The sequence below is a fragment of the Equus quagga genome, chromosome 10, assembly GCF_021613505.1.
Source record: "Equus quagga isolate Etosha38 chromosome 10, UCLA_HA_Equagga_1.0, whole genome shotgun sequence".
Taxonomy (NCBI): domain Eukaryota; kingdom Metazoa; phylum Chordata; class Mammalia; order Perissodactyla; family Equidae; genus Equus; species Equus quagga.
In genome coordinates, this window is record NC_060276.1 from 89,076,742 (window position 1) to 89,104,627 (window position 27,886).

Sequence of the window (27,886 nt, forward strand, 5' to 3'; positions counted from 1 at the left end):
AGCCCGTTAACATGTTTCTGCAAAATCCAGTTTGCCTGTTGAGAGAACTCTATTTCATGCTGGTTTTCTCTTGTGGATAACTTTCAGTAAGGCTTTGCTTCAAAGACTTGTAATTATATTAGTTCTACTTTTATATCAGCAGGACTGAAGAATCCATTTTAAAAAGAAGTTGGAAACACGGGGGCTGGCCCCGTGGCCGAGTGGTTAGGTTCGTGCGCTCCGCTGCAGGCGGCCCAGTGTTTCGTCAGTTCGAATCCTGGGCGCGGACATGGCACTGCTCATCAGACCACGCTGAGGCAGCGTCCCACATGCCACAACTAGAAGAACCCACAACGAAGAGTATACAGCTGTGTACTGGGGGGCTTTGGGGAGAAAAAGGAAAAAATAAAATCTTTAAAAAAAAAAAAAAAAAAAGAAGTTGGAAACAAAGCCTTCTGTACTAGAACAGAATGTTTTTTCTATTGACCTGATCTTAGAAATTCAACCGCCGTCAAACCTGGCTCTACACAGAATACTTTTCCAAAACTAACAGCAATACTCAGCATTTAGGTCTCACTCTGGCAGTCAGGCCTTTAATTTTGCCCTTGTTTGGTTTTGCATATGTGAGATGCTATTTAGAAACTTGTTGTGAATCTTTTGCAAGGTGAGGATGTGTGTGTACTTCTGAATTTCCTTTTTATCTATGCTTCTAGAACTAAGCGTTGGGTTGGGGGAGGTAGGGACAGTGTTCCCTGCTTGCATATACTAATGCTCAGTAAGAAATAAAAGATTATATGTAATAAATAGCCTGAAATTTGGTAAGTCAGTAGCATGTCTTTCTACAAATTTAGAAATATTCTTAGGACTCGGGTTATCCTAAGATATGTTATTAGTGAAACTTTTATCAGTAAACAAAATCCATTATCAAAATTTATTTTATCACAAATATTATAGCAAGAATTAACTCCCTGTACTTTTCTTATTTTTTTAAAATGCCGTTGTGCAGGGCTTTATAGGGATCATCTCATTTAATTAATTAATTAATTTTTTTTTTTAGATTGGCACCTGAGCTAACACCTGTTGCCAATCTTCCTTTCGTTTCTTTTTTATTCTTCTTCTCCCCAAAGCCCCCAGTACATAGTTGTATATTCTAGTAGTAGGTCCTTCTGGTTGCGCTATGTGGGACACCCCTCAGCGTGACTTGATGCGCGATGCCATGTCCATGTCCAGGATCCAAGCCGGCGAAACCCTGGGCCACCAAAGCGGAGCGTGTGAACTTAACCACTCAGTCGTGGGGCCAGCCCCTCTCTGAATTTAAATAATGAGACAGCTTCTAGAACTATGAGTCTATTTGTTTCTTTTAATGTTCCATAAAACTGATAATAATAGTAGAGTGTAATTTAACAATTCAAACTGTATGCTTGTTTACAATAGAGACATGTAGAGATATGAAGTGTTTACCAGTAATGTAAAAAAAATTTTAATTTGGGGAACATGAGGGAAAATCAATATTGTCATATTTTAAAATCATACAAATGCTGAATTTCAGTTAGGTGGTATTTGTTGACATTGTCAGAGCAAGGTAATTAATATAAATGTTATTTTTTCTGAGCCTCTGATTTTTCTGCAAATTTCAGTTTTTACTCTCAAATGTTTCTTGTTTTTTAAATATAATTCTGCTTTGAACCTATTCTTTACTCAACCAATTGTGTGCATTTTTTGAAATATGGCTAACTGAGCACTAATTATATACAAGCCAAATCTCATTAAAACAAATTCAGCCCTAACAAAACTGATTCTTAGTATTGATTTCCCAGCGAGTGGCCTACCTGAAGTTTGAAGTATCTGACTATAAAATATTCTCATACTCTGTGACAGAAACTTATGAATGGATCCTTAGAGTTTGTCATAAGAGGCTTTTACATATTCAGTGAACAGCATTCTGATCCTGTGTGTGACCAAAGGACTGAACAAATGCTGACCAAACTTTTGAGAATGGTTGCCTTAATTACAGCTGCTGATTACGATTGTATGATGTTCTGTGCAGCTGTATCCAGATACATTGACTAGGGAAAAAAAGAAATACACCCACTTTTTCAATTCTATTAAGCACTTCTTCCCTGTCTCATTCATCCATTCATTCACTCATTCATTCAATTACTCAACAAATATGTATTGATCTCCTGTCTGCCGGGCACTTCCACTAAGCTCTGGGGAGTCAGTGATGAATAAGAGCCCTTTCCCTTAGGGCTTACTCTCCAATCATTTTTGAACATACATGAAAACTTCAGAATTTGTTCCTTTTAATTCTAATCTACAGGTTTTCTTTGGTTGTGAAATATTTCAAACACTCAAAAATAAACCAAAAATATTCATACAGGTTTAACAGACATTACTATTTTGCCATGTTTGCTTCAAATCTCTCCAGATGTGACCATTAACTTTAAGTTGGCGTATATGTTGTGTATATTAGTATACATGTTTTGCATTTTTATTGTATGTGTATAGATCCATAAAGAATATGGTATTGTTTTATGTGGTTTTGTATTTTACATGAATGATTTTATATGCTACATATCCTTTTGCAGCTTTTCTATTGTCGTTTTTTATTCAACATTGTTTTTGAGAATTCTCCATGTTGGTACATGCAGGTGTAGTTCATTTCATTGAAGTGCTGTGCAGTGCTCCATTTTGTGAATGAGCCACAGTTGATTTCTCCATTCCTTTGCTAGTACGCACTCACTCAGGTTGTTTCCACTCGTTTAGTATTATGAGCAGTAGTTCACTGAGCATCACTGCATATGTTTTCTTGCATGCGTGTTTGAGTGGTTCTATAAACTGTATACCTAGTAGTGGACTTGCTAGATCGCGGTCTGCGCGTCTTCCATTTCACTCTATCAAAGTGTGGTGCGAGAGGGCGGAATCATTCTTTTATAAATCTGTTTTAAATAAGGTGCAGTTTTAAGTACTGTTGCCAGGCTTTTGAGTTCTTAGCTCATCTGTTTGATTTTACTGTACAGTATTTAAATTCTTTCCATTTTATCTAAGCAGTGATAGATAATGGGTGATTTCATTTTTTATTAGAATTTTATTATCATTTCATCTGTTATAGAGGTTTAGGCATAAATGAATACAGTGGCAAATCATACAGGCGCTTTTAAATGACAATGAACATATATTTTCTGACATTTTAAGTTGTCCTTGAATCATTTAACTTGCTTTTAAACACACTTTAAATTAGTATTCTTGATTTTGAAGAACTTGATTTTGAATAACTAGTGATTTGAGAAACTGTGACATCTTCTTTAATTATTCTGTTGTTAAAGCCATAAATTTCACTTAACTTTATAATCTATGTGAAGTTTGTTAGCCTAACAATATATTTTGAAAAGATTTTAATACAGATTTAAAATCTAGTGATGAGTGTAAGCTTTTCTTTCACTTGAAATATTTTACAGTTAAGCAAAAGAAATATGACATAAGAAAAGAGCTTTAAGAAGATCTGAGCTTTATAAATGCTAGAGCTTTGTTTCATAATTTTTAGTTCTTCAGAGGCTGTATTTTATCATTCTTTTTAATATGTTTACCTCAAGTGCTTTAAGAAGTAGCCTGAATTTTAGCTGCAGCAGATGTATCATGCAGGGAGTATCCTGGTTTAAATTCTGAAGTGCTTTCACTCCTGCTCGCTTCCCCTTGAAATCGTCTAGAAAGAAGCTGGCACATTATTTTGCGGATATTACTGGACATCAGGAAATACATGACTGGATCTAAGCAGCTATTGAAAGATGAGAAAACCAGCATGATCTCATTGGTTTTGTGAACAATTTCCTTCCAATAGCAAGACGACGCATTTAGCTGTGAGGAAATGTAGACAAATCGGAAGGCATGATAGGGAACAAAACACACGGTAAAAATGATTAGTACAATAAAGGAATTTCGGGCTGTAGTAGCATATTTACCAGAATTAGGAAATTTTGACCTCCTTTTAGAAATCCTCAATAGATTCTTGCCGATCTTAATATATGAAAGGATTATTAGTAGGAAAATTAGCCAGAACATTACCACAAGAACGTAGTTAAAAATTGCTTCTCCTTTTGCATTATGCTTATCTCTATAATGGAAACACATTGTGGAATTATGACCTCCTTTCTTAAGGGTTAAAATAATCATAGTTAAAAATCCAGCAAGCGCAACTGTCCATACTATGCAGCAAACATAAATACTCTGTTTGGTTGTTATTGCCTTCCGTTGTTGTATAGACCGATTAATTTTTATGTAGCGATCCAAACTGATGAATCCAAGCAAAATAATGCTAATGTACATGTTCATATAAAATAGTGTTCCCACAACCTTGCAAAGAACCACACCCAGTGTCCACTTGTTTTGGTTAAGGTGATACATTATTCGGAAAGGGAGGCAGAAGATAAGTAAGAGGTCTGCAATGGCTACATTAAGTAGGTAAATCTGAATAGAATTTCTTTTACGGTGGATACCCAGAAATACATAGAGGGCAATTATGTTTCCAACCAGTCCCACGATGAAAATAACAGAGTAGAATGTTGTTAACACACTAGAGAGTAATTTTTCGTCCATGAAACAGGCAGTAGAATTTGATGCTCCTGAGAAGTTGCGTGGCACTTGGCTGCTGTGATTAGTAATGAAGTGCACTCCCTGGGAGGAGCAGGGCCAGCTGCTGACTGAAGTGGTCGCCATTGTTACAGTGTGACTTCTCATTCTTCTGTAGGGATCAAATAGTGAAGAGGCTAAATGACATGTTCCTTGTGTGTAGCTTTTACGTCTTCAGATTTTTTCCTGCGACAGAATGCCAAACATTGAGTTATTTGCTATTTAATAACAGCTACTTTAACTCAAAGCGTAAGTAATGATTTGTTTTCAGATATCGTGAGAAACTTTAGTTTTATCCTACTTTGGACCATTTGGGTATCTACACTATATATGTGGCAGCGTTTTGGTTTCACAAAACAAGCAGCAAATATAGTAGAATCTTATGGAATGTCCTGTTCCAACCTTTCCTGTGGCTGTGGTAAATGTTCAAGGTTTGTTTCATTTATTATATTAAAATAAACAACTGAACTATGAGATCGTCTTTTCTTAGGGAAGTTGTTATGGGAATAGAGATGGAGGTGAAATGACAGCCCATATTTTTCGAAGGTGAGCATCAATTTCCCTAAAGGTAGTTCTAGCCACGAGTGAGCTGTGGGCCCACAGCTTCCTGCCTTGACCCCTTCCCTCATAATATGGCATTCGTTTATTTTGACGCATATTGCCACATGGCATGTGACAGATAACCTGTGGCAGTCTCATTCCGTGGTGGGAACAGAGGAAAAGGTCCTAAATTTCTTTCTTTTCAACCAAAGACCAAGTTGAGGGTATTAAAATCATTTGCCTATAGAGGCGTGCAATTAACATAACAGACCAAGAGAGCACACAGCCCCCGCCTGCCTCATTAGGCCGACTCTTGTAGCGCTGCACTGGAGAGCAAAGGAGCCAGACAAAGCCGAGTCTGCTCAGTCTCCTGACCTGGAAGCATAGAGCCCAGAGTTATAGTATCGATGGGAAACAGGATGTGCGATCCAAGAGTTTGAAAGTAGCTAACTGCAGTTTAAATATGCCTTGGGTTCGGTAATTTGAGACTTGCTAGAACCTTATAAGAGATAGTGTGTGAATTCTACTTGTTTGTGGCAGCAGAGAATGTTAGCAATACTCCTTGTTATTGGCCCTTTCCTGGGCATTGACTGCTATGAAAAGCTCAGTCTGAGACGCCGTGATAAAGAGCTAGAAGACGTGAGGAGGGGATTCCAGGAGGTCTCATCACATTCCTTTCTTAGAGTGACTGCCTGTTTCTCTACAGCAGCCTCAGCAGGTATAACATAAAGACATGCAGAGCAAGGTTATCAAAATCAGGCCTAACTAACTCTGTGACCTTGGGCAAACAACTTAATCTTTTCTAAGTCTTCATGTTTGTAGAAATGAAAAATGCATATGAAGAATTTTACCCTGGCACATAGCAAGTGCTTAATGAAAGTTAGCTTTTAAAAAAACACCTTTTTAGTCTACACAGAAATCAAAATATAATGATGTGTACCTGAAATTGGTTAATGTTATAACCAATGTTACCTCAATAAAAGGTTTTTTTAAAAAAACACCTTTTGATTCATCTCATTTTAGTAAATATTTCACACCTGGCTAAGTGCTGGTTGAAAAACAAAGGTGAACAAGAGAGACCCTGCCCTTGGTAAACATTTTTTGCAGGAGTGTACATTCAAGCTCTGAATGCTACAATGTAAAGTGGATTTGAATTACAATAATTAATCTCCTGATCTGACATTATACACAGAGAAAAACGTGGAAGAACTTAGCCTTTCTTAAAACTCTACCTATAGTCTGATCAAAAAGAAACTATTTTGGTAGAAGTTAAAATTCTGATTTTAAAATTTTGTAAAGGGGAAAAGTTGATTCCAGGGAAGAGGAACTGGCTGGTGAAGAGGAAGTTATGTAATCACTGGTGGAAGCCTGTCTCCGGAGTTCAGGACAGTGGAAGGAAGGAGGCAGCAGCGCGGAGTGTAGTCAGTCGTGTGTCTCAACTGCAGGAAGACAGATTTCACAGAGTTTATAGAAACTTACAGGAATGTTTCTGGTGATCTGAAATTCTAAAAGGGCAATCTAGGAAGAATGGCAGGCTGCCAAAAAATGCAGTGATAATGTAATCTAGATCACCAGGAAGAGGAAAAGGGCACCGTAGAGGGACCTGTGTTGTGTGCTTACCTAGAGAACTCACAGAGGCACAGGTAGAAACATCTCATAGCCACTGATGAAAGGGAGCCTGAGGCGTGACAAGTGATGTGATTTTTTTGAAAGCTGAGATAGCTGAAATGATTTTAAAAACTCATCTGTAAGTAGTTGGTTTTTTTCTTCCCCCGTGCTATATTTTAAACTCCGTTAGGGTTAGGAACCAAGACTGTTTTGTTTGCCTCTGTGTACCAAGTATAAATATTGTGGAATGAAAGAGAGAATTTAGTAGAAAAGTATGTAAAGTTCTACAAGTGGATGTTATAATCCACCATTCAAGTACAGGAAGGGCTGTAGCTACATTGACAGAAATGCAATTGCAGTTGACTGCGGGTGCTGTATCAGTAGTGTTATGCAGCTGCAACAAAAACTAAGCCATTCTTTGGTTGAATTCATAGATATGGAGTGTCTTAAATGGAGATTGTTACTACTAATCTGGTTCGATCCCAAGCTGGTAGGACTGCACCTGTAATACAGTGTTTCATCCTCGCAGCACACTTAGAAATGGCCAGAGAGCAAATGGGGAGAAAAGCCCAAATCGTGTCATAGGAGCAATTTGAAGGAAATAGGCACTTTACCCTGAAGATGTGAACGCTTCACTAGGCCATGGAGAAAAGGATTTCACCTTGTGATATGTATCTTCAGAAAGCAGAACAAGGACCAGTTGAGTAGAAATGGCAGAGACAGATGTTGCCTCCTTTTAAGGAAATGCTTTTTTAGAATGAAACAGTCTATCTTGGGAGGCAATAAGGGTCTTACCACCAGAGATTTCGTACCACCAACTGGGTACTTTGTAGAAGAGACTCAGTGGCTCTCAATCCTGACTGCATATTAGAATCCCCTTGAGATCTTTTTCAAGCTATCAGTGCCTGGCTCAATCCCCAGATCTTCTGATTTAATTGGTCTGGAATGGGCCCCAGGCAATGGTTGCCTTTAAAAGCTCCTCAGGGGATTCTAATGTGCAGTCAGAATTGAACCCTTGAGCTAGATGGCTAAACCATTAACTGATACTTATTTAGCATTTGCTGTGTACCAGGCGGTGTGTTAAGCACATTTATATTATTTCATTTGCATAATCCTTATAACAGTTGTGTGAAGTAGGTATTTCAAAAGAGGTAATGAGAGATCAAGAGGTTTTAATCTTTACCCATGACCACATAGCCCTTAAGTGGCAGTACCCAAGTTGAGACTCAGATCTGTCTATTGTTTAGAGCACATAGTCCTTTTCACCAAACCTCCCCCCTCCTAGTCACATATGATCAGCATTTTCTTTATTAACTATGAGTTCTGTCAGCAGTATTTTGACACAATTCCTTTAACATTCTCCATATTAGCAATTTTAAGAAGAGATTATGCCATCTAGCTTTACTTCTTTGGAAAACATATTAATCTTTTTTTTGTTTTCTATGTCCATAATTCTAATTAACTAAGTCCGGAGTTTACAGAATCACAAATCATTTATCAGAATGTTCAACACATCCCCCAGAGCATATCTTTTCAAACTTACTTCTAGCCCTGATAGTCATAATCAAGATGTTTCTAGAAAGCTGTTAGCACAAAGCACATTTCCTGAAACCATTTGCCTCAGCTTTAATCTGCAAATAAATAAATAATGGTTGGATGAGATCACCAAGAAACCTTTCTGGTTTTGTTTTATTTCTAAGCTTAAAGATAATAAGGCAAAAGCAATGCATTTGTTTAATAGTAGCCATCTTTTAGAACCATGAATTAGATGGCTAGTGACCAGTCATTTATGGACAAATTAACAGATTAGATTCTGTTTTAAATTTATGGCTGATTTTTGGCCTCCTTTGCAATGTGTCAATCACCCACTGTTCTTAAGGCCATTTATTGATGTTTTAAAAACTGCTTATTTGATTTGTTAAGAATGGCTAGTGAAGACAAGAAACAAACCACTGCATTCACATAGTGGACTAATTTCTCAGTGGACGTTACCTGTAACTCGTGTGCTATATTGAAGTGGTCACAATGGGTTTCTGATAGTAGATGGTAAATGGTTTTTTAATGTTATTACTTGGCAAATCTTGAAGTTTGCAACCCTGTGTTAGTGCTGCATTGTATCCACCACCACTCTACCCTTATTGATATTTTTCAACTGGCTCATGTAGAAGCTTCTGTACTAGAGGGCGGGACCAAACAGATTCCACTGTGGCCTCCAGTGAGCAAAAGCTTTTTAAATGCAGTTTGGGGTATGTTTACGAAAATATCACATTGCTATGTTAAAATACGTACCTATTTGGCAATGATAGCAACCTTTCACTGTTTGTAGTTTGACTTGACAATGACTGAATCATTCAGGCTATGCTTCAAAAATTGTGTTAATTGCTGCATACAGAATGAAAATTGAAAACATGTTACTTGGGAAATAATATTATCAGTAGTACATTAGGTTCTGTTATAAATTTAACTGTGTCTAAAAAAACTATCTTTTTGTGTGAATTTTTTTTCATAACCTTTTTATTTTTTAAATTATTTTATTGAGGCCATATTGGCTTATAACATTGTGTAAATTTCAGGTGTACATTGTTATATATCAATTTCTGTATAGACTCCATCGTGCTCACCACCAGTGGTCTAGTTTTTATCCATCACCGTACATATATGCCCCTTTACCCCTTTCACCTTTCCCCCACCCCCTTCTCCTTTGGTAACCACTAATCTGTAAAAAAAAACCATTTTTTAAAATTTTACTTGAATTAACTAAAGTGTATTTTGCTTTTTCTTTTATCTAATATTCACCTTATTTACTTCTGAAACACCAAACTTAAAGTTTAATTAGTCTGGTAATTACCATAAAATAGTAATAATATAATAAAGAAGAAAATACTATCTTTGAAAATAGGGAGACAGCATAACTTAACAAAGTTAATATTGTAGATCATTTATAATACAGTGGTAATAAACTGTTGCATATGAAAATAACTTTTAATTGATTCAAGTATATCTGCAAGTCTTTATGGCAATATGCAAAATACAGTATAAATATGTGATAATATTGATAGTATATGCTTAAATACCTCCAGTGTCCTAGAGTACTTCAAGTAACTAAGAAGACACAGCGTCAATTTGACTCAAGTCAAGGCGGAGGTATCATTCAAGCAGTTTACTCAGGGTTCTGAAAGCAAACTGTTGCTAGTCACCACGAAGCAGGTTTCACTTTTAATATTCAGATAATCAAATTTTAATTAAAATTAAAGGACTATTTATGTAGTGGAAATCAAAGAATACTCACAGTTCAGGTTCTCTTGAAGTAAAAGGAGCTGAACCCCAAGCTTCCCTAGGACACAGACTGTCTTGGTGTGTCAGCTGAGCTCCTCCATCCGGTCGTGGTGCAATTGGTTGGGGTTGTCTCTTTTTTTTTTTGCATGTGGTAATAGAATTTTTTTCCCTTTTCTTTCTTTTTTCAATATGACAACTCTCAGAATCCGTCTGAAAATAGTGAAAAGCCCCACCACTATGCAACAACTTTATCTTTAAGTTCAATCAACATTTAACTTTAAGGAAATTATTTATATCTTTTATATGAATACTTTCCACCTTGACAATTGTGGAAACTTTTCCCTTCTGCTCCAAAATAAAGAAGTGTCATAAATTCTAAGAAGAAATATGTATTTTCTGTTTTTCCCAGGAAATGATGCATTGTATGGTATGTGGACTTTTAAAGCACAAGCATTGAATTTGTTTCTTTCTGGATTTGTTTTAGAAATTAAGTTATTCACATAAAATGGCACTTCTGTATTGAATTATACTAACATAAGTTATGAATTATTTTTTCTTTAATTTTTTAAAATATTACTTGATCTGTACATTATTTTAGTGTATTTTCATGTATTACTTTAAGATCTTGGATTTATTTTCTAAAACAATCTTATAATTTTAGGACCAGATAAGATTTGTGAAGGTCTTATTATCACTATGATAAACTCTCCCAAGTTAATTGAAATATCTTCTATATTTTAATGAAAATAATGAAGGAATTCTGCAGTTTTTGATTTGATCCTACTCCAATATTTACTATCTGTCCGTCCATGTAACCACTGGCCCTGCAGTTTAGTGTCATTTCCCTTTTTGTTGTTGTTTGAAATGAAGAAAAATTTTTATCCTCCCCATAATTGTTGCCCTGCAGCTTTCTTTACTTCCTGCTAAATAATATTCATTGGGCTGTATCTAACATTTGAATTATTTCCAGGTACATACACTCTTCTGAACTCATATTCTCCAGAGCTCTTAGTTTGTTATAAATATGATACATGGGACAGAATGTTTTTAAATTGCTAGGATAAAAATATGTGGTAGCTCTTACTTCCCCCAAGAACTTCTGAGAAGGAAGATAATTACTGTATTGGTCTGCTATGATTACTTTATTAGTCCGGTAGGAATTTTGTGTGTGTGTGTGCGCTAAAAAACACATAACATTAAATTTACCATCATAACAATTTTTAAATGCATGGTTCAGTAGTGTTAAGTATATTTATATTGTTATGCAACAGATCTCTGGAACTTTTTGATCTTGCAGAATGGAAACTCTATACCCACTAAACACTAATTCCCCTGCCCCACCCCCTGCCCTTGGCAACCTCCTTTCTACTTTCTATGATTTTGACTACTTTAGATAATTCATTTGAGTGGAGTCCTTTTATGACTGGCTTATTTTGTTTAGTGTAATATCCTGCAGGTTCAACTATGTTGTAGCATGTGACAGGATTTCCTTCTTTTTAAGGCTGCTTAATATTCCATTGTATGTATATAACACATTTTCTTTATCCATTCATCTGTCAGTGGACATTTGGGTTGCTTCCACCTCTTGGCTATTGTGAATAACGCTGTAATAAACATGAGTGTGTAAATATCTTTTTGAGATCCTGTCAGGATTTTTTAATGACTAAATAGATGTTTATTAGCATTCTATTTCATAAAATATAATACAATCATTTTTTGTATTATGCTAGCTATTTTTCCACACCTGTCATCCCTTTTCAAAATACTAAATATGTTTTAATCTTCAGTTCCCTGGTGGCCCTACTGTGACCAGATTTGAATATAATCTTTTTCTAGTTCTTTCTTTATATGAGCTTTTTCCTGTTCTTGCTGAACTTTCTACTTTCTGTCTCTATGTTCTTAGCTCATTCCTGTATATCTCCTTCTGCTTCTTCCTTTGGTGGTATCTTAACTTTCTATTTATGTAAAGACAGAAGTACAAAAAGAAGAAATAAATGGATATGCTTGTTTGGTGCCATCTATTACTAATATCACCATTCTCTCTTTATCTAAATTCAACTCTGGTTGAATTCAGCCCACTACCTACTCCAGGCCCATGCTGGCTAAAATGAGCACTGCTGGGTACAGACACACAATCGTGCTGATTGGTCTCACTTCAGATTCTTGATCACAAACCTCAAGTGGCCCCTATGCTGCCAGCAGTCCTGCTATATTTCCTTAGTCTGGTAGTTCTCAAAGCATGGCTCCCAGACCAGTAGCATCAACGTCACTCAGGAACTTGTTAGAAGTGCACACTCTTGACCTCATCCCAGACCATGTGGATCAGAAACTCTGGGGGTAGAAGCCAGTAAATCTGTGTGATTCTGATGCTAAAGTTTGAAAACCACTGCCTTAGTCAATTCTTTCTCCTATTCTTTGAAAATACTTTTTCACACTTTTGCTCTTCTCAAACTGCCAACAACCCCCTTTCCTTCTCTATTCCTGCCTGATGATCACTTTTTATTTCAAAGTAAATAGAAAATAGAAGCGCTCAAAAGAGAACTTCCTCATCTTTCTACATCCACATCTGCCTGCATCTACAGGTGCCCCTGTAGGCTGCCTTTTTTGCTCTCTCTAGGGACAACTCCCCTCCTGACTTGGGCATTACACCCCATCCCCTCTCCTGGGGTTGGTTTTCATCTCTACGGCATCTTTCCCGTCAGCACACAAATGTCTCTCTTTAAAAAACAAAACAAAACAAAACACAAAACTTCCCTGAAAATCTCTAGGTACTGCTATGGAGTCATCTATCAGACACATTGCTATGTGAAAATTTTGAATATTTATCTGTATTTTCTTATTTTCAAAATAAGAAACCAAAACAATGGAAGGATAATCCAAAAGCTAATACAAACAGTTACCAGTGAGGAGGGAGAGATTGGGATTGAGGACAGGAGCCAAAAGCTAGACCTCTCTGAATGGTATTTGTTTACAGTTTTGACTTTGTAGCTGTTGTGTACATGATTTATATAATTTTTTTTAGGAAGATTGGCCCTGAGCTAACATCTGTTGCCAATCTTCCTCTTTTTTTTCTCCCCAAAGCCCCAGGACATAGTTGTATATCCTAGTTGTAGGTCCCTCTGGTTCTTCTATGTGGGATGCCACCACAACGTGGCTTGATGAGCACTGTGTAGGTCCATGCCCAGGATCTGAACCAGTGAATCCTAGGCCGCCAAAGCAGAGCGCACAAACTTAACCACTATGCTACCAGGCTGGCCCCTGATTTATATAATTAAAACATCAAATTATGTCAAAATCTAATTAAAACAAATTGACCTCACTGTGTAACAAATTGATAGCATAACCACAAGGAGGATTCTTTTAAGTGGGTTTTTTTAACATAATTTTAGACTTACAGAAAAGTTACAAGAGTAGTACAAAGAATTCCAGACACCTTCCACTCAGATTCCGTATATGTTAACATTTTTCTACATTTGTTTTATCCTTCTTCTTCTCTCATTCTTATCTTATCTCTTTCTGTCTATATATTTCCTAAAAATAAGGAATTCTCTTAATAGCCACAGTAAAATTATCAAAATCAGGGAATTTATATGAAAGAATACTATTATGTAATCTACAGACATTCTAATTTTATCAATTGTCCTAATAATATCCTTTATAGCAAAAATAAAAACAAGGTCATGTGTTGCATTTTAGCTGTTAAACCTCTTCAGTCTCCTTTAAACCCTTTAATCTGAAACAGTATTTGAAGAAGATGGACCCGTTACTTTCTAAAATGCCCCTCAGTTTGAGTTTGTCTGATGTTTCCTCATGATTACATCCAGTTGTGTCCTTTGGCAGGAATACCACAGCAGTGTTGCTGAGTTCTTCTCAGTGAAGGAAGCACAGGCTATCAGTCCCATTACTAGCAGTGGTAACTTTGCTAGTACTGTCTGCCAGGTTTCTCCTCTGTAAAATTACTATTTTACCTTTTGTAACTAATAAATATCCTGTGAGGAGCTACTTTGAGATTGTATAAATATCTTGTCACTCTTCAAACTTTCACCCACTAGTTAGCACCCTTTGATGGTTCTTACCTGAATCATTTATTATGATGTTAACTGCCAAATGGTGATTTTCTAATGCCAGAATTTCTTCTGCATTTATTAATTGATTTTCTACTTAAAGAAAAGCCTTTCCTTCTCCCCATTCACTTATTTATTTATATCAGCACAAACTCATGATTTCTTACTTTATTCGATAGTAGAGCAGTATTTTGACTGGATATCCCTGGTAGAATACATCCTAAGGACAAAAAAACCCACAAAGAAATCCTAAACAACATATAGTGATTTTGTTGTTAATGGTAATGTAGGTATTGTTATTTTGAAACTTTTATACCAATATATACTAAAGGATAAAGCAAATGAGTAATTATTTTAATGTCATTAAGTACCAACATTACGTGACAAAATCAAGAAGTAAAGTAAAAACCCTATAATTAAGTAGGAAGAAGCATCAGTATGAATTGGTGATTTATTTTTCTCCTTCTAAAAAACATATATTTTCCAGCTCTGTCCACTGAAAAGTCAAAGCAGTGATAACCGAGTAGTAATAATATACCTAATACCCTGTTGTAGATTTAAATACCTTCTTCCAATAAACAAAAATGAGACTAAAGAAATGGCTGGTTTTAGATTTACGGCAAGAAATGAACAAGATAAGGCTCGAACATCTTCTTGTATCTGAGAGCAAGGAAGTTATCAGACTCCTAGAGTCTTACAAAAGGACATTAGATCTGACTTAAAGGGGCGCCCACTGCCAAAAATGCGACAATTTGAACATCAGAAGGAATAATGGGTGTAATTGATTAAAACATGCCAAATATAAAAAATCTATAAATTAATAATACCAAAAAAAACCCTTCATTGGTCACCTTTGGAGGTTGCCCAGATATCAACTTGTTATTCTGGAAATAGTTCATAGCAGCTTTATTCATTATATCCAAAAACTAAAAACAGGCCAAATGTCCATCAATAGGAGAATGGAGAAACTGTGGTATATTCATACAATGGAATACTTACTCAGCAATAAAAAATGAACTACTGATCACAACCAAATGGATGAATCTCAGAAACATACTGACTGAGAGAAGCCTTACATAAAAGGGTACATGCCACATGGCTTCATGTATATGAAGTCCTAGTACAGGCAAAACAAATTTGTGGTGAAAAAAATATCAGAATAGGGGTTTGCACTGGGGGCATGGCAGCAGAGGTTGAATGGGAATGGGATGAGGAAGGTTTCTGGGATGATGATAATGCCTTGATAGGGATTTGGGTTACACCGATATATGGAAGTTCTTGAAACTCTCTAATGGTACTCTTAGGATGTGTGCATTTCACAGTATGTAAATTTTACCTTAAACATAATTTTAAACAAATATTAAACTCTATGATATGTGTGCTAAAGTGTGAAAAGATAGATTGATGGTTGGATAGAAGGATGAATAGGTAGATATTTGATAAAGGGAATATAGCAAAATGTTAACTGTGGAATCTATGTGATAAATATATGGCCATTTACTATAGAATTTTTTCAGTTTTCTCTTTGTTTGATAGTTTTCATAACAAAGTATTAGGGAAAACCTCCATTTTGGAACCCCTAATTTTGAAGCTAGGCATCAATGGCTGCTAAAATCATTGAATGATAAGTTGATAGAGAACTTTATGATGATGGATCAAGGCAGACAACACCTGAACCCACGGATCAATCCTGTCACTAAAATTAGAACAACCAAGCATTATGTTCTTCCTGATGTATTATAGTAGATACACCACTCATGAAGTATTATTGCAAGAAAACTAAAATTGAATGTGAATCTAATCAAGCTTCTAGATCTAACTACCAATTTAGAGGAAATATAGGAGATTAAGGAACATATTAAATGATACCACGTAGGTACCATTAGTCAAATTCAGACTGCAAGGGATTCCACAGGGGAAATTACCTAGTATCTTAACAAATCAATGGCATGAACATTTTTTAAAAAGGTTCCAGGGGGGTATGTTATAGAGCAAGAGAGACTTAAGAGAGACAACCATCAAATGCAGTGTATGGACCTTGAATATCATTTTGGACTAACCAACTATAAGAAGACATTTTTGAGACAGCCAAGAAAAATTGAATATGGATTGATATTAATGATATTAAAGAATTATTGTTAATTTTATTGGATGTGATAATATTACAGTTATTTTTTAAGTCATCTTAGAAATACTGAACTATTAACAGATGAAAGATATGATTTGTTTTAAAATACTTCAGCAAAAAAAGTAATAAATGATTGGGGATAGATGAAGCAAGAATGGCAGAATGTCAGTAATTGTTAAAGCTGGGTGACAGGTACATGGAGTTTTATTAATCTACTTTCTCCAATTGTAAATATTAAAAAGTGAAAAGAAACTTCTTTGGCTTCACGTTCTCTTCTAGCTACATCCCATTTCTCTATTCCTAGTACAGTAAAGTTTTGAAAGATACCTGACTTTACTATCTCTACATCATCTCTTTCCATTCTTTCTTAAACCTGGTCCAATGGGGATTCTTGTCTCTATCATAACACCAAAACCCCTCTTATCGAGGTCACCAGTGACTTCCAGGTTGCCAAATCTAATAGTCAGTTCTCAGTTCTCATATTAAATGACCTCTCAGTAGCATTTCAGGACACCAAACCCCTCTGATTTTCCTCGTGCTTCACTGTCTCAGCATTCTGTTTCCTTTGCTGTAGGCCGTTCTCATCTTCCTGACCGGCACCAGGTCTCAGTCCTCCACAACCTCTTCTCTTTATCAGCAGTCACTCCCTAAGGGATTTCATTCATTATCTTGGTTGTAAATACTATCTATATGCTGTTGATCCCAAATTTGTATCTCTAATCCTAGCCTTCTCTGTCCTGTCTTATAAGATCTCAATCTGTATGAAACTGAATTCTTGATCCCTCTTGTAAACTCCTCTCCCTGTGTTCCTAATTTCAGTAAATGGCATCTTCATTTTCACTCAGTTGCCCAGAACAAAAGCCTAGTTGTCATACTTGACTTAGCTCTTTTTCTCACACCCTATATCCAGCAGCAGTTCCTGTCAGCTTTACCTTCAGAATGTATCCTGAATTTGGCCACTTCTCACCATCTCACTCTAGACTAATCCAGATCACCATCTTCTCTTGCCAACTTGCCAACCATCAACTCTTGACAACTGCAGGAGCCTCCTACCTGGTCTCCTTTCTTCCACTCTTGTGCCCTTGCAATCTCTTCCCCAGACAACAGCCCAAGTGATGCTTTCAAAACCTAAAACTGATCATAATGCTCCCCTGCTCAAAACTTTCCAGTGGTTTCCCATCTCACTCAGCTTATGGGCTTTATCACTGGGAGTTCTGACCATGGCTTCCAAGGCCCTGAATGTTAGGACCTTTGATCATCTGAATCGCATTTCCCACCACTCTTCCCCCTTGCTCTTTCCTTTCCCCCTTGCTGGCTTCCTTATGCTTCTCCAAACACACGAACCCTCCTCGTGCCTCTGGGCCTTTGTACTTACTATCCTCCCCACCTGGAACTTGCTTCCACATGGCCCACACTGCCGCTTCACTCTGGTCTGTGTTCAGATATTACACTATTAGAGAGGCCTTCTCTGATTGCCCCCCTTACTAACTAAGCTCCCTAGTCTCCAAACCTGTAAGACCTCCTTACCAGCTTAATTTTACCTCATAGCACTTAACACTATCTGGTCTTATATTCATTTGTTTGTATTGGTTTCTTTGTTTATTTTCTATTTTAAGTTCCAATTTTATGATTTGTCTCACTTAAGGATTTGTGGAGAATGACCGAATCCACACTCTAATAAGAATTGCATAAATCTCAGTGTAACATTAACTTAAGCATAAATAGAGTCAGCAAACTATTGAAGGGTATTCTTTGGGATTCTGCTTTAAGCTTCCACTTCTCCTTCCTAAAAAGGTGACGAAAACCAGGGCCAGAAGACCCTGTCTGGGTCTAGTTTGTATTTTCTTCTTCTGCATCATGCCCGTCCGTTTCTAGGCTTGTTCATTTGCTGTGCCACATGCTAGAATCTTGCTAGGGCTATTGCTTTCTTCATGATGTCTGTTGCCATCGGTCTCCATTTGAACCAACTGAAAGTTCTGACTGAGAGCAGTCTTTATCGGTTGGTTTCTGTAGAGGTTTGCTTGTTTTCTCATGACCCTTCTGGCTCCTTTGTGTCTTGCTGCAGTTTGCTCACCATTCATTTACACTTGCTTATCCTCTCCTCTCTTTCTCTCACCCACACACTCATACGCACATCTATATTTGAGGGCTCATCTTTCTTTGTGCTAGCCTCTATTGTAAAAGTCTTTAAACATCTTTGGACAAAAAGAGTAACTTCCGAAGTAGAACCCTGATGCTTTCATTGGGCAGAGTAAAGATCTCTCCCACTTTTGTGTATCATCATCAAACATCTCTCTGGGTGTACCAGCTCAGAGTTTTACTCCTTTTGTTTGTTTGTTTTGGTTTTTGTTTTTTGAGGAAGATGAGCCCTAACTACTGCCAACCCTCCTCTTTTTGCTGAGGAAGACTGGCCCTGAGCTAACATCCGTGCCCATCTTCCTCTACTTTCTATGTGGGACGCCTACCACAGCATGGTGTGCCAAGCGGTGCCATGCCCGCACCTGTGGTCCGAACGGGCGAACCCCGGGCCGCCAAGAAGCAGAACGTGCTAACTTAACCGCTGCGCCACCGGGCCGGCCCCAGCTCAGAGTTTTATTGCACAGGTTTTTTCATGTCCACTATCACGTAGGCTAAACCTGAACTAAAACTGTGTCATTTTATGAATGAGCAAGTATAGGAGAGAATAAAAAGTACTTTTGTCTTCTATGCCCGAAGAGGCTTGCCTTTTTCACTAACCCGTATTTTAAGAGCAGGTCATGTGTAACATCAGTCATATTGGGGAGCATAGTATTTGAACAGAGATGAAAGGTCCTCACAATTAAATCCCTTCCTGACACCAGTCCCAACAAGGTCGCAGAAAAAGATAGATGGAAAGGACAAGGTCCTACAAAGAAACTCCCATTGTGACCACAAAGCATATGATTCTTAGGGAGCCCTGATCAAGCAGCCACTCCTTGTAGAGGATGTCTTTGCCCTGGACCAAAGGCCAGCCAAGTTGTCTCCTTCTCCTTTCTCATGTCCCACTCCCACAGAGAAAAAGGGCAAGTCCAGAGAAAAGACCTGCGGGAGAAGGGCATTGGATTCCCTAGGAGCAAGGCTCAATTAAAGTCATTCAATCTGACTCTTCTTACTTGAGGGTGGAATGAATAAAGAACAGAAAGAGGATGGTGGGAGGGTGGACAAGGAGAAGACCATCAGCATCCCCTAAGGGCCAAGATATAGTGGTCCTATAGGTAAAATCAGAGGTTTCAAGAAACATTTTGTCAGGAGGTGGAAAATGTATTTTTCCTTAAGTAAATGTAGACTGTCACTCAAAGGAAGAGAATATTGCATGAAAATGCAGAAAATATATCTGTCTTAGTTGAGCATCCATGCTTTCTGATTCTTAGCACCATACCCTAATCTTTGAAAAAAATAATTCCTGAAAGATATTGGATAAAACAGGTAAGTCTTTGGAGAAATCAGCCAGAAGTAAGATTAGGACCAATAATTTAAGCATCCAAAATAATTCCAGGAGCTTTTATATATTACTATATGATGATGTTATTCCATTTGTGTAAATTGAATTATCTTCAATTAATCTTTATCTTCGGTTTGTTTGTTGTTTGTCTGTCTTTTCAGCCCCACTGTGTTCTCCTCGCCTCAAAGGAAAACTCAGCACCTGTTAAACTTGGGGGCTTTGGGGTAGCTATTCAGTTAGGGGAGTCTGGACTGGTAGCTGGAGGTAAGAATACTTTTAAAAATTTCCTTCAAAACTTGGTCACTTTCAGGCTGGTGTAAAACTTTCAAATTAAATATTAGCACATCCTCAGTGTTTCATACTCCATTCCACCCCACCTAACTGCCTCAAAAAAGTCCCATCATATATTTTTGAATTTAATAACTCTGTAGTCATGACTAGAATTTTAGTCCCTTAAGAAGAGACTCTGTCTTTTTATTCTTTGTATCCCCAGCACTTAACAGAGAAGAGACCCTACACGCAGAGATTAAAACAGTGTTGGAAGAAGATGATATTTGGGGCAAAGTAACTTTTAAAGTTGAACTGGCCAAACAAAGTCAAATCTAAAATGTGTGGATTAACCACTTTCAGGTTTACATCTATGGCTAATTTTTAATTCCATGCTGTTTTTCTCTTTCCATTTGTGAAAGAGTCCTGCTCAAGCCCTCAATCTGAGTATTTGGGAAGAGCAAGCAGATGTGAATGCAGACTGATTTTATTCTTATCCAAAGCAGAACATAATTAGAAAGTTCCCGTGCCAGAAAGAAGAAGAAAAGTTAAAATAGAAACTTTCTTCACCAGCGTACAGAGGTGGATGCCAGTTACAGATTCAAGTATTTGTTTTTTTATTTATTCCTTTCAATGGCTCAGAATGCTGCTCTGTTTTTAGTTCTGTTCCTTAGTTTTGCGAATTATTTAGTTCTCCATTCTACAAACTATCAATCTTCTCATCATTGCCTCCTATTTTCCATCTCCAAATACCGGCAGCCTTCACAAAGAGGAAAAATATGAAAAATATCAACAGAACCTTTTTAAAGCTGTCAACTTTCAAGAATGCTTACATTAAATTCAAATACCAGACAAATGATAAATATCAAAATAATCTGTTACACAGGATATTTCATTTATTTTGATTCACTGTTACTAAACGTCAAAGCGGTAGTACTAACATATACCATCTTCTTTTTTTTTTTATTGAGTTATTGATAGGTTACAATCTTGTGAAATTTCAATTGTACATTAATGTTTGTCAGTCATGTTGTAGGTGCACCACTTCACCCTTTGTGCCCACCCCCCACCCCACCTTTCCCCTGGTATCCACTAAACTGTTCTTGGTCCATAGTTTTAAATTCCTAACATAGACCATCTCTGAAAAATGAGCCATGAGTCAGTTGTTTTCTTTAAACAGTTGTTTCACCACATTGCCCCCTAAAAATTAAATTATGTTTAGATTTTCTTCTAGTTTTACATTCTCTTCCAGCTAATCATTTCCAATAATATTAGAAACTGCAAGTTGAGTAGAGTTTTAAAAACTGATTTTTTTCCTAATTCAAACACTTTTCATCTGTAACTAGAAGATTAACCATAGGGACAGATAGTAACACATGGTTTAATTGTAGAATCATTGAATCTTCAGATTTGAAGGGGCCTTAACTTCTCCAGTCTTGTAATTAATGATTGAATTCTGTCATAAAATTCCCAGAAAAAGGTTGATCTCTAGTTTAATTCCTCAGATGGCAAAGAATTCACTATGTCCCAGGACAGTTCATTGCATTTTCAGAAAGATCGTTAGGTATTGAAACATTCATCCTTGCATTGAACAGAAATCTATTTTCCTGTAACTTCCACTCAGTGGTCCTAATTCTGACATTTGAAGCCACACTAAACAGTTTTAATCCTTTCACCTGATAGCCATTCAGGTTTGAAGACAGCTGTCATGTTCCCCTAAGTCTTAACCAAATTAACTTGTCTAGGTTAATGTAGCCATTCCTTATATAAACTGGTTCAGAATCTCCTCACTATGCACAAAGAACGGAGCCAAAACTGAGCACAACTACAGGTACAGTTGAGTGCACAGGAGCTTGGGGCTATTGCTTCTTTTGCTGTGGGTCTTACATTTCTCTCAGGCTCTCAATTGCATTTGCTTTTTGGACAGCCGCATAACACTGCTGGCTCATAATAATCTTGCAATCAACTACAAATCCTAAATTGTTGTTTTTAAACAAGTGTTGCTATTTAACTCTCTCAAATTCGATATTTGTACAGACCCACCCCTGTGTTGAGACTACACAATTATCACACATAATATCTGATGATTATATCCCCAAGGTTGATGGGATGAAATGAAACAAACTTGTGTTGTGTTATCTACTGACAGTATATAATGACTTTGTTTCCCTTGATCTGGATCTGCGTCCTGTTAGTATTCAGCATGGCTCGGGTCTCATATTTTACTGTGCTTCTTGATTGAGGGGGAAAAACAGATTCATTAGATTTACCTGGACATTTTCTACCTGTTAATCTATTTTCCTAAAGTCCATGAACTTTTCTCCTACACTGTATATTTTTAAAGCTGAATTTGAACACACAGTGTGTCAGTTATGCAAAATTTATTTTTCTCAGTGCTTCAAGAATTAAAATATTTTGTGATGGTCAAAATGTTATCATTTCTTAACATACCCTTCCTTGCAGTCTTGAAATAACTACTTCAAGTATTACAATGTCTTTAAAAGTATAATGTATGTAGATAAGGGATAAGTGATTTCTCTTATAAAAAGCTTCCTGTTTGTTTAAGATACTTTTGAAAATTTTACTAATATTTATCAACTCATTTGCTAATCTTTAACAGAAAGCTATTTTCCTGTCAGAATCTTTGATCACTCAGTCCTCCAAATAGAAAGGAATTCTTTCCTCTATGTGTTCCATATAGTAAAAACCATTTACATACATTTACACTTCCCCTATTTGAAACTCAGCTGGAAAACTCACTTACCTAGAAGATACCTAGGAACCTAAAAAATAATTATAATAGCAGCAAGACATTTGATGCCCTTATACTCTTTCATGGTCCTCTCAAGTGAGCGTCTAAAGACACACTCTCTGAGGCTGACATGCTCCCGTTTTTTATAAAGTTTTATGGATTCATGATCCTTCATACCTTGCACCTGCTGTTCCCTCTGGTTAGAATGCCTTTTGTCATTTTATGTATCTGGTTAACTCTTACTGTTCTTAAAGGCTGAGCTAACAATCATCTCCTCTTAAAAGCAGGCTGATCTTCACCTTCCCAAGTTAGGTAGCCTTGTTCCTCCTCTTCCACATTACTGTAACGGTCTGGGCTGCATACCTCCATGTAGCATTTGATGCAGGCATTTGTAATCGTATCAAAGACTGAGCTTTGTGAGGGCAAGGGGGACCATGGCTTATCCTCCTCTGTGCCCACAGCACCGACCATGGTGTCTAGAACCTAGCAGGCACTTAGGAAATTGTTATTAAATGAAAGAATCTGGTTGATAATTCATTTCTGGTTAATAGCAGATTTTATGCAACAAATTAGGAGAAGCCAAACCTGGAGTAAGTGTAGTGAGAGAAAAGAAATGAAAACCTGACAAAAAATGTGTTGAGCAGATACCAAAACTTGGAAAGCACGGCAGCCTTTTAATACCGAAGAAATCACCCCTTGTGTACCTCTGAAGTTCCTGAGAGTGTTTCCTGTTCGAAAGCATAGTTCTTTAACCAGTATCCACAATGACAATTTTGAGTCATCAAGAAAAGGTTAAATTATGTGTAGCATCTTGTGTCAAAGAAGTCAGGAAATTGTAGAAAGGTAGCCATCCACAATTATTAAAGTAAGAAGGTTTGGGTGCAATAAAGATTCAAGTCCTGAAGTATTGAATATGTAGCTATTCAGAACAATTCCTTCCCTGAGGTTCTAGATAATGAGCTTTTATTATATTATCAAAAAAATCTAACATTTAAGTATTTAAATGTGTATCTAAAGTATGTCATATACAGTTAGATTTAATTTGGTTTGGTAATTGACTTCCTGTTCTTAGAATTTTGTTGTCAAAGTCACAAAAACCAAGTGGAAAAAACCAAGAAGGAAAAGTCGAGTGATCACAAGCAGGGAGTTTGGGGAGGTTGGTGTATGTTAAAGGTTGACTCCAGTTCGTTCACGTTCTACTGATCTGCTTGAAGTAAAAAGATCATTCCTATATAGTCTTTCTACCATGGTCTTCCCCCCATCATCTGTGAGAAAATTATTGAACCAAAAGACATGCATCTTTCTCAAGGATGAACACTAATTCTCCAGAACAGGCTAGTCTTCAATCCAGGTAAATGGGGAGAACCTCCTCAGGATGGCTGAGACTGGCCATGGTGGCTCTGACTGTTCCCAAAGTGAGGCCCCATTTTGAGTAGTTTGGCACTTGTGTGGGCAGTGGTAGGAGTCAAATTGAGTTTCAGAGTCATCCAGACTGTCAGCAGGTACCCTGATCTCTTGCCCTGCTTTTCCCTACTCGTGCCAACTCCTGTCCATCAGAACAAGGTGAATTCTTCAATGGCCCCACCCGTCCAGGCTGTTAATGAATTAGGAGGTTTAGCTCTCATCACTTCAGCTTCTTTATGTTACTTGAGGAAGCAAAATGGGGCAATATGGCAATAAAAATATTTCCTTCTAACCAGTACAGAATTTTCATTGATCTACTATACATTTTAAATGAAAGTTTTTTCACTCTCTGAACCCTGAACTTAAACTCTTCTATTATGGAGGAAGGAGGGGAACCGTAATGATCTGCACAAAGGAACATCCCCAGTACACAGTGCTGCTTTTTCCTTCTCCATCCCCACCAAGTTTGACAGGACTTTATGGTACATTCTAGCACGATGAGAATATCGCTAAGGTCTTTTTTAGTTCTGAACCACAGTTCTAAGCTCTAGATAAGTATTGTGCAGTGTTCAAAGTTAAAGTTATCTTGGGCTGGATATGATGAGAGAGAGGAGAAAAGGAGGGAGCCTGGTGGGCAGTGCCTCCTCCCACAATAACTTCCCTACACTGTACAAGTCTTTCATTCTACAGTAGAAGAAAAGACTTCTTGTGGGATACTGAGTTAAAGATGGCTACTAGTGTGCAGACAGCTGCTGTCAGATTCCTTCCTGAAAGCTGGTTTTGATAGAGAGGGGAAAAGGAAACTTTAAAGAAGATGGAGGTCACGGAGAGTTGAATGGGAGGAGCTTCATGATTTTGCTTTGGTTTATGTCATACATTTGCTCTCATTCTCTTCAAATGTTAACATTAGGAGGAAGCTTAAAAGATCCTATTATAACAAAATATTACTAACCATTGTTAATTGCTATAGTCAACTCCTAAAATCAATTGAACAGGATTTCAGATTCAAATTCCAAATCAAAGTTCTCAGCATTAGGTTTAATTTGAGAATTTCCATTTGGCAGTCAAAAGTAATCTTTTTCTCCACAGATTTTTTTTCTCACTCCTGCCCCCTTCCCTGCCCTCCCTGCCCTCCCTGCCCTGCCCCGGGCAGACTGCTGATTCTTTCCTGGGCAGCTGCAGACTCTGCCTGCTGACTCTTCCACCTGCCTCTGCTCTATATTGTTAGCGATTTTCAAACATGTAAAACTTAGAAAATTTAAACAACTTCTTCATGAAGCAAAAAATAGGTATATACTTACCATGTACCCTGCTGAATTCAATAAATAGTACCAGTGTGAAAAGACTGAGTAGCTCTCCTGGGCTCTGTTTTCAACAGGTGATTAGATAAACAATTTTTTTCCTTCTGTGAACTTGATTTTATGGAAGAGGGGAGAGGGGGTGAAAGAATTTTTCTATTGTTAAACTTTTTGTTCAGACTGTTATAGTTCTATGATGAAGTTTTCAAATGGGAATAAAAGCCCATTTTATGTAAACATTTTTCCTTAATTTTGTTGTTGTTGTTTTAAATGTAGGACGTGTTGGAACACCTCATTTTATGGCCCCAGAAGTTGTCAAAAGAGAGCCTTATGGAAAACCTGTAGATGTCTGGGGTTGCGGTGTCATCCTTTTTATCCTGCTAAGTGGTTGTTTGCCTTTTTATGGAACCAAGGAAAGATTGTTTGAAGGCATTATTAAAGGAAAATATAAGGTAATATGAATATTTTATTTTTCCATTGAGATTAAATTGTTCTGAAAAATGTGTTTTGAAGTTACTGTCTGTCTTTGGATTGCTTATTGACTGTCACATAGTTACCCAGTCAGAGAAAAGTGCTTGTTCGCGTCATTGATCCACTAGCCTTGCCAGGCAACATAGGCCTCAGGTAAATTTCTGAGTTGCTGTCAGCTGAACTGTCATCTAGGTGGCAGAGAGGAGACTTACTTTAAAACAACCGTTGCTATCTGGTGACCGAACCCATTTATTCAGGCTAAGCTAGAAAATAAAGTTATTTGGCTCTTTGTGTAATTTGAGAAAAAGCCTTTATTTTTAAAGCTTTTTGCTTAATTTGTAAAGTTAAAATGGAAATTTTATCCAGGTAATTGTAGTAATTCTTTGTCAGATGATTTAAAGATTTATTGTCTATTAGCCTTTATTTATTTTGCTTTATCACGTATGTTTATTGCATTTTGTGTAGTCAGCCAGCACAGCTGAAAAATTTGCCATTTACTTTCCAGGATAAACTGAAATGCCAGTATCACAACTGCATTTCCTAATGTAATTTGGAGCCATTTTGGTGTGACTTAAACATTCATATTCTTCTTTGGTTACTATGGATTGGAAACTGCATGCACTATTCTCAAACTGGTGATTAGTACATTATTACTTTCATTACTGAAAAATTAAAAAGTCATTACTGACATTGTAATGGCCATACCAAAAAGACCTAAGTAATTCTTGGAAATAAATAAGCTTACGGGTGGTCTCACTACCCCAGCTCTTAGACTTTTTTGCCTTGTACCACCATGAGTGGCTGACAGACTAGGATGCTGTGTGTGGGAAGCATGGGGGAGTGTTTGACTGGATATCAGATCAGGGCTGCTTATGTTGGAGAAGTTCCTTTTCCTCCCATTATTCCTGAACTCTGTACTTTCTATTCAGTAGAATCACTGTTTCATTTTCAGCCATGCCTGGCAACATAAAACCAAACACAGGTTTATATGACTTCAAAACTGTGAAGCCCCTGAAGTTTTCTTTTCAATTCCTCAATAATGTTACAATTTTATATGGGACTTGAAAAAATATAAAGAAAAAGAAATGAAAGGTATTGTAGTTTCAGAATTGCTACCTTAGCCTTTTAAGCCGTAAATGAAACTTGTGGAGGTGAGAAGCTGAGAATGGTTTATCCTTCTTTTCCCCTTCAGCCTTGTGCGCCATCAGCTTGTAAAGGCATACAGGTTGCTCTTTTATTTTATTTAGGTTAAGATATATGCCAAAACTTTGTTAACAGAGAAAGATGTTTTAAGTATAGATTTTTCTGTTTCTCTTAGAGTCAGTTGGCCACTGGGGAATAAAATCAGTCCTTTCAGGGTGACTAAAAGTTTCGGGAAACCGCTTGTAAGTAATCACCCGCCTCCAGTCCCTGGAAATTGTGAGTGGCTATCAGGAATGCATGGTCATAGCTTTCTGGTTGAATTTTGCCAAGTGAAGTTACAGATACTAACATGTGAAAAGAAACACAATTGGTAATGCATCAGCGTAATAATAATACTAGCAATAATGAGAGCTAATTCGTCCATGGCACCTACTGTGTGCCAGAAACTGTTCTAAGGTCTTATGTTAACTCCTTTCATCCTCACAGTGACTTATGACGTAGATACCAGATAATAAAATCTCCCACCTGCCTTTTTGAGTTATAAGCATTTGTTAATAGAATTATTCCTTTGTGTTTGTTCAGTTGCTAACTTTCTGGTTTCCAAGGCAATGTGCTTCATTCCAACAGCTTCTGGTATTTTATTTTGTCTATTTTTAAAGCATTGAATAGTTATTTTTGTTTCTTTGTAAGAAACTTGGATAGAGCACGTGTCCAAAATTAAATTATTTTAAAATTCCATATTCTTAGTATTAAAGTCAGTCAGATGGATGGTGGCAGCTATATCATAATTTCTGTAACTGGCGTTTGAGGTTAATAACTTATTTGCTCTTTTACTTGGCTAACCCCACTTCTCTTATATTCGTGGCTTTC

The 27,886-nt window shown here is 37.1% G+C and overlaps 2 protein-coding genes across 7 annotated transcripts in view; one reads left to right on the forward strand and one right to left on the reverse strand.

The window, feature by feature from the left end:
• The window catches only part of CASK (calcium/calmodulin dependent serine protein kinase), a 368,709-nt gene that overhangs the window by 217,396 nt on the left and 123,427 nt on the right, over positions 1–27,886 (forward strand). For all 4 annotated transcript variants that reach the window (XM_046673193.1, XM_046673194.1, XM_046673195.1 and 1 more), the window contains exons 6-7: positions 19,843–19,945; positions 25,679–25,854. In XM_046673193.1, the coding sequence (XP_046529149.1) occupies positions 19,843–19,945; positions 25,679–25,854 (279 nt within the window). The remainder of the gene's footprint in view (positions 1–19,842; positions 19,946–25,678; positions 25,855–27,886) is intronic.
• On the reverse strand, positions 3,100–10,106 carry GPR34 (G protein-coupled receptor 34). Of its 3 annotated transcripts, none has more exons than XM_046673198.1 (4): positions 10,043–10,106; positions 9,043–9,135; positions 8,297–8,384; positions 3,100–4,791 (listed from the first exon to the last, which is right to left on the reverse strand). In XM_046673198.1, exon 4 carries the CDS (start codon positions 4,711–4,713, stop codon positions 3,577–3,579), a length of 1,137 nt encoding a protein of 378 aa, XP_046529154.1. In that variant the 5' UTR covers positions 4,714–4,791; positions 8,297–8,384; positions 9,043–9,135; positions 10,043–10,106; the 3' UTR covers positions 3,100–3,576. The 3 variants fall into 3 exon arrangements, with proteins under 3 accessions (XP_046529154.1, XP_046529155.1, XP_046529153.1); XM_046673199.1 differs by lacking the exon at positions 10,043–10,106 and adding an exon at positions 9,828–9,909; XM_046673197.1 differs by lacking the exon at positions 8,297–8,384.

Coding starts and splice junctions, on each gene's coding strand:
- GPR34 (XM_046673197.1), bottom strand. CDS start 4,713: ATGAGAAGTCACACTGTAACAATGGCGACCACTTCAGTCAGCAGCTGG.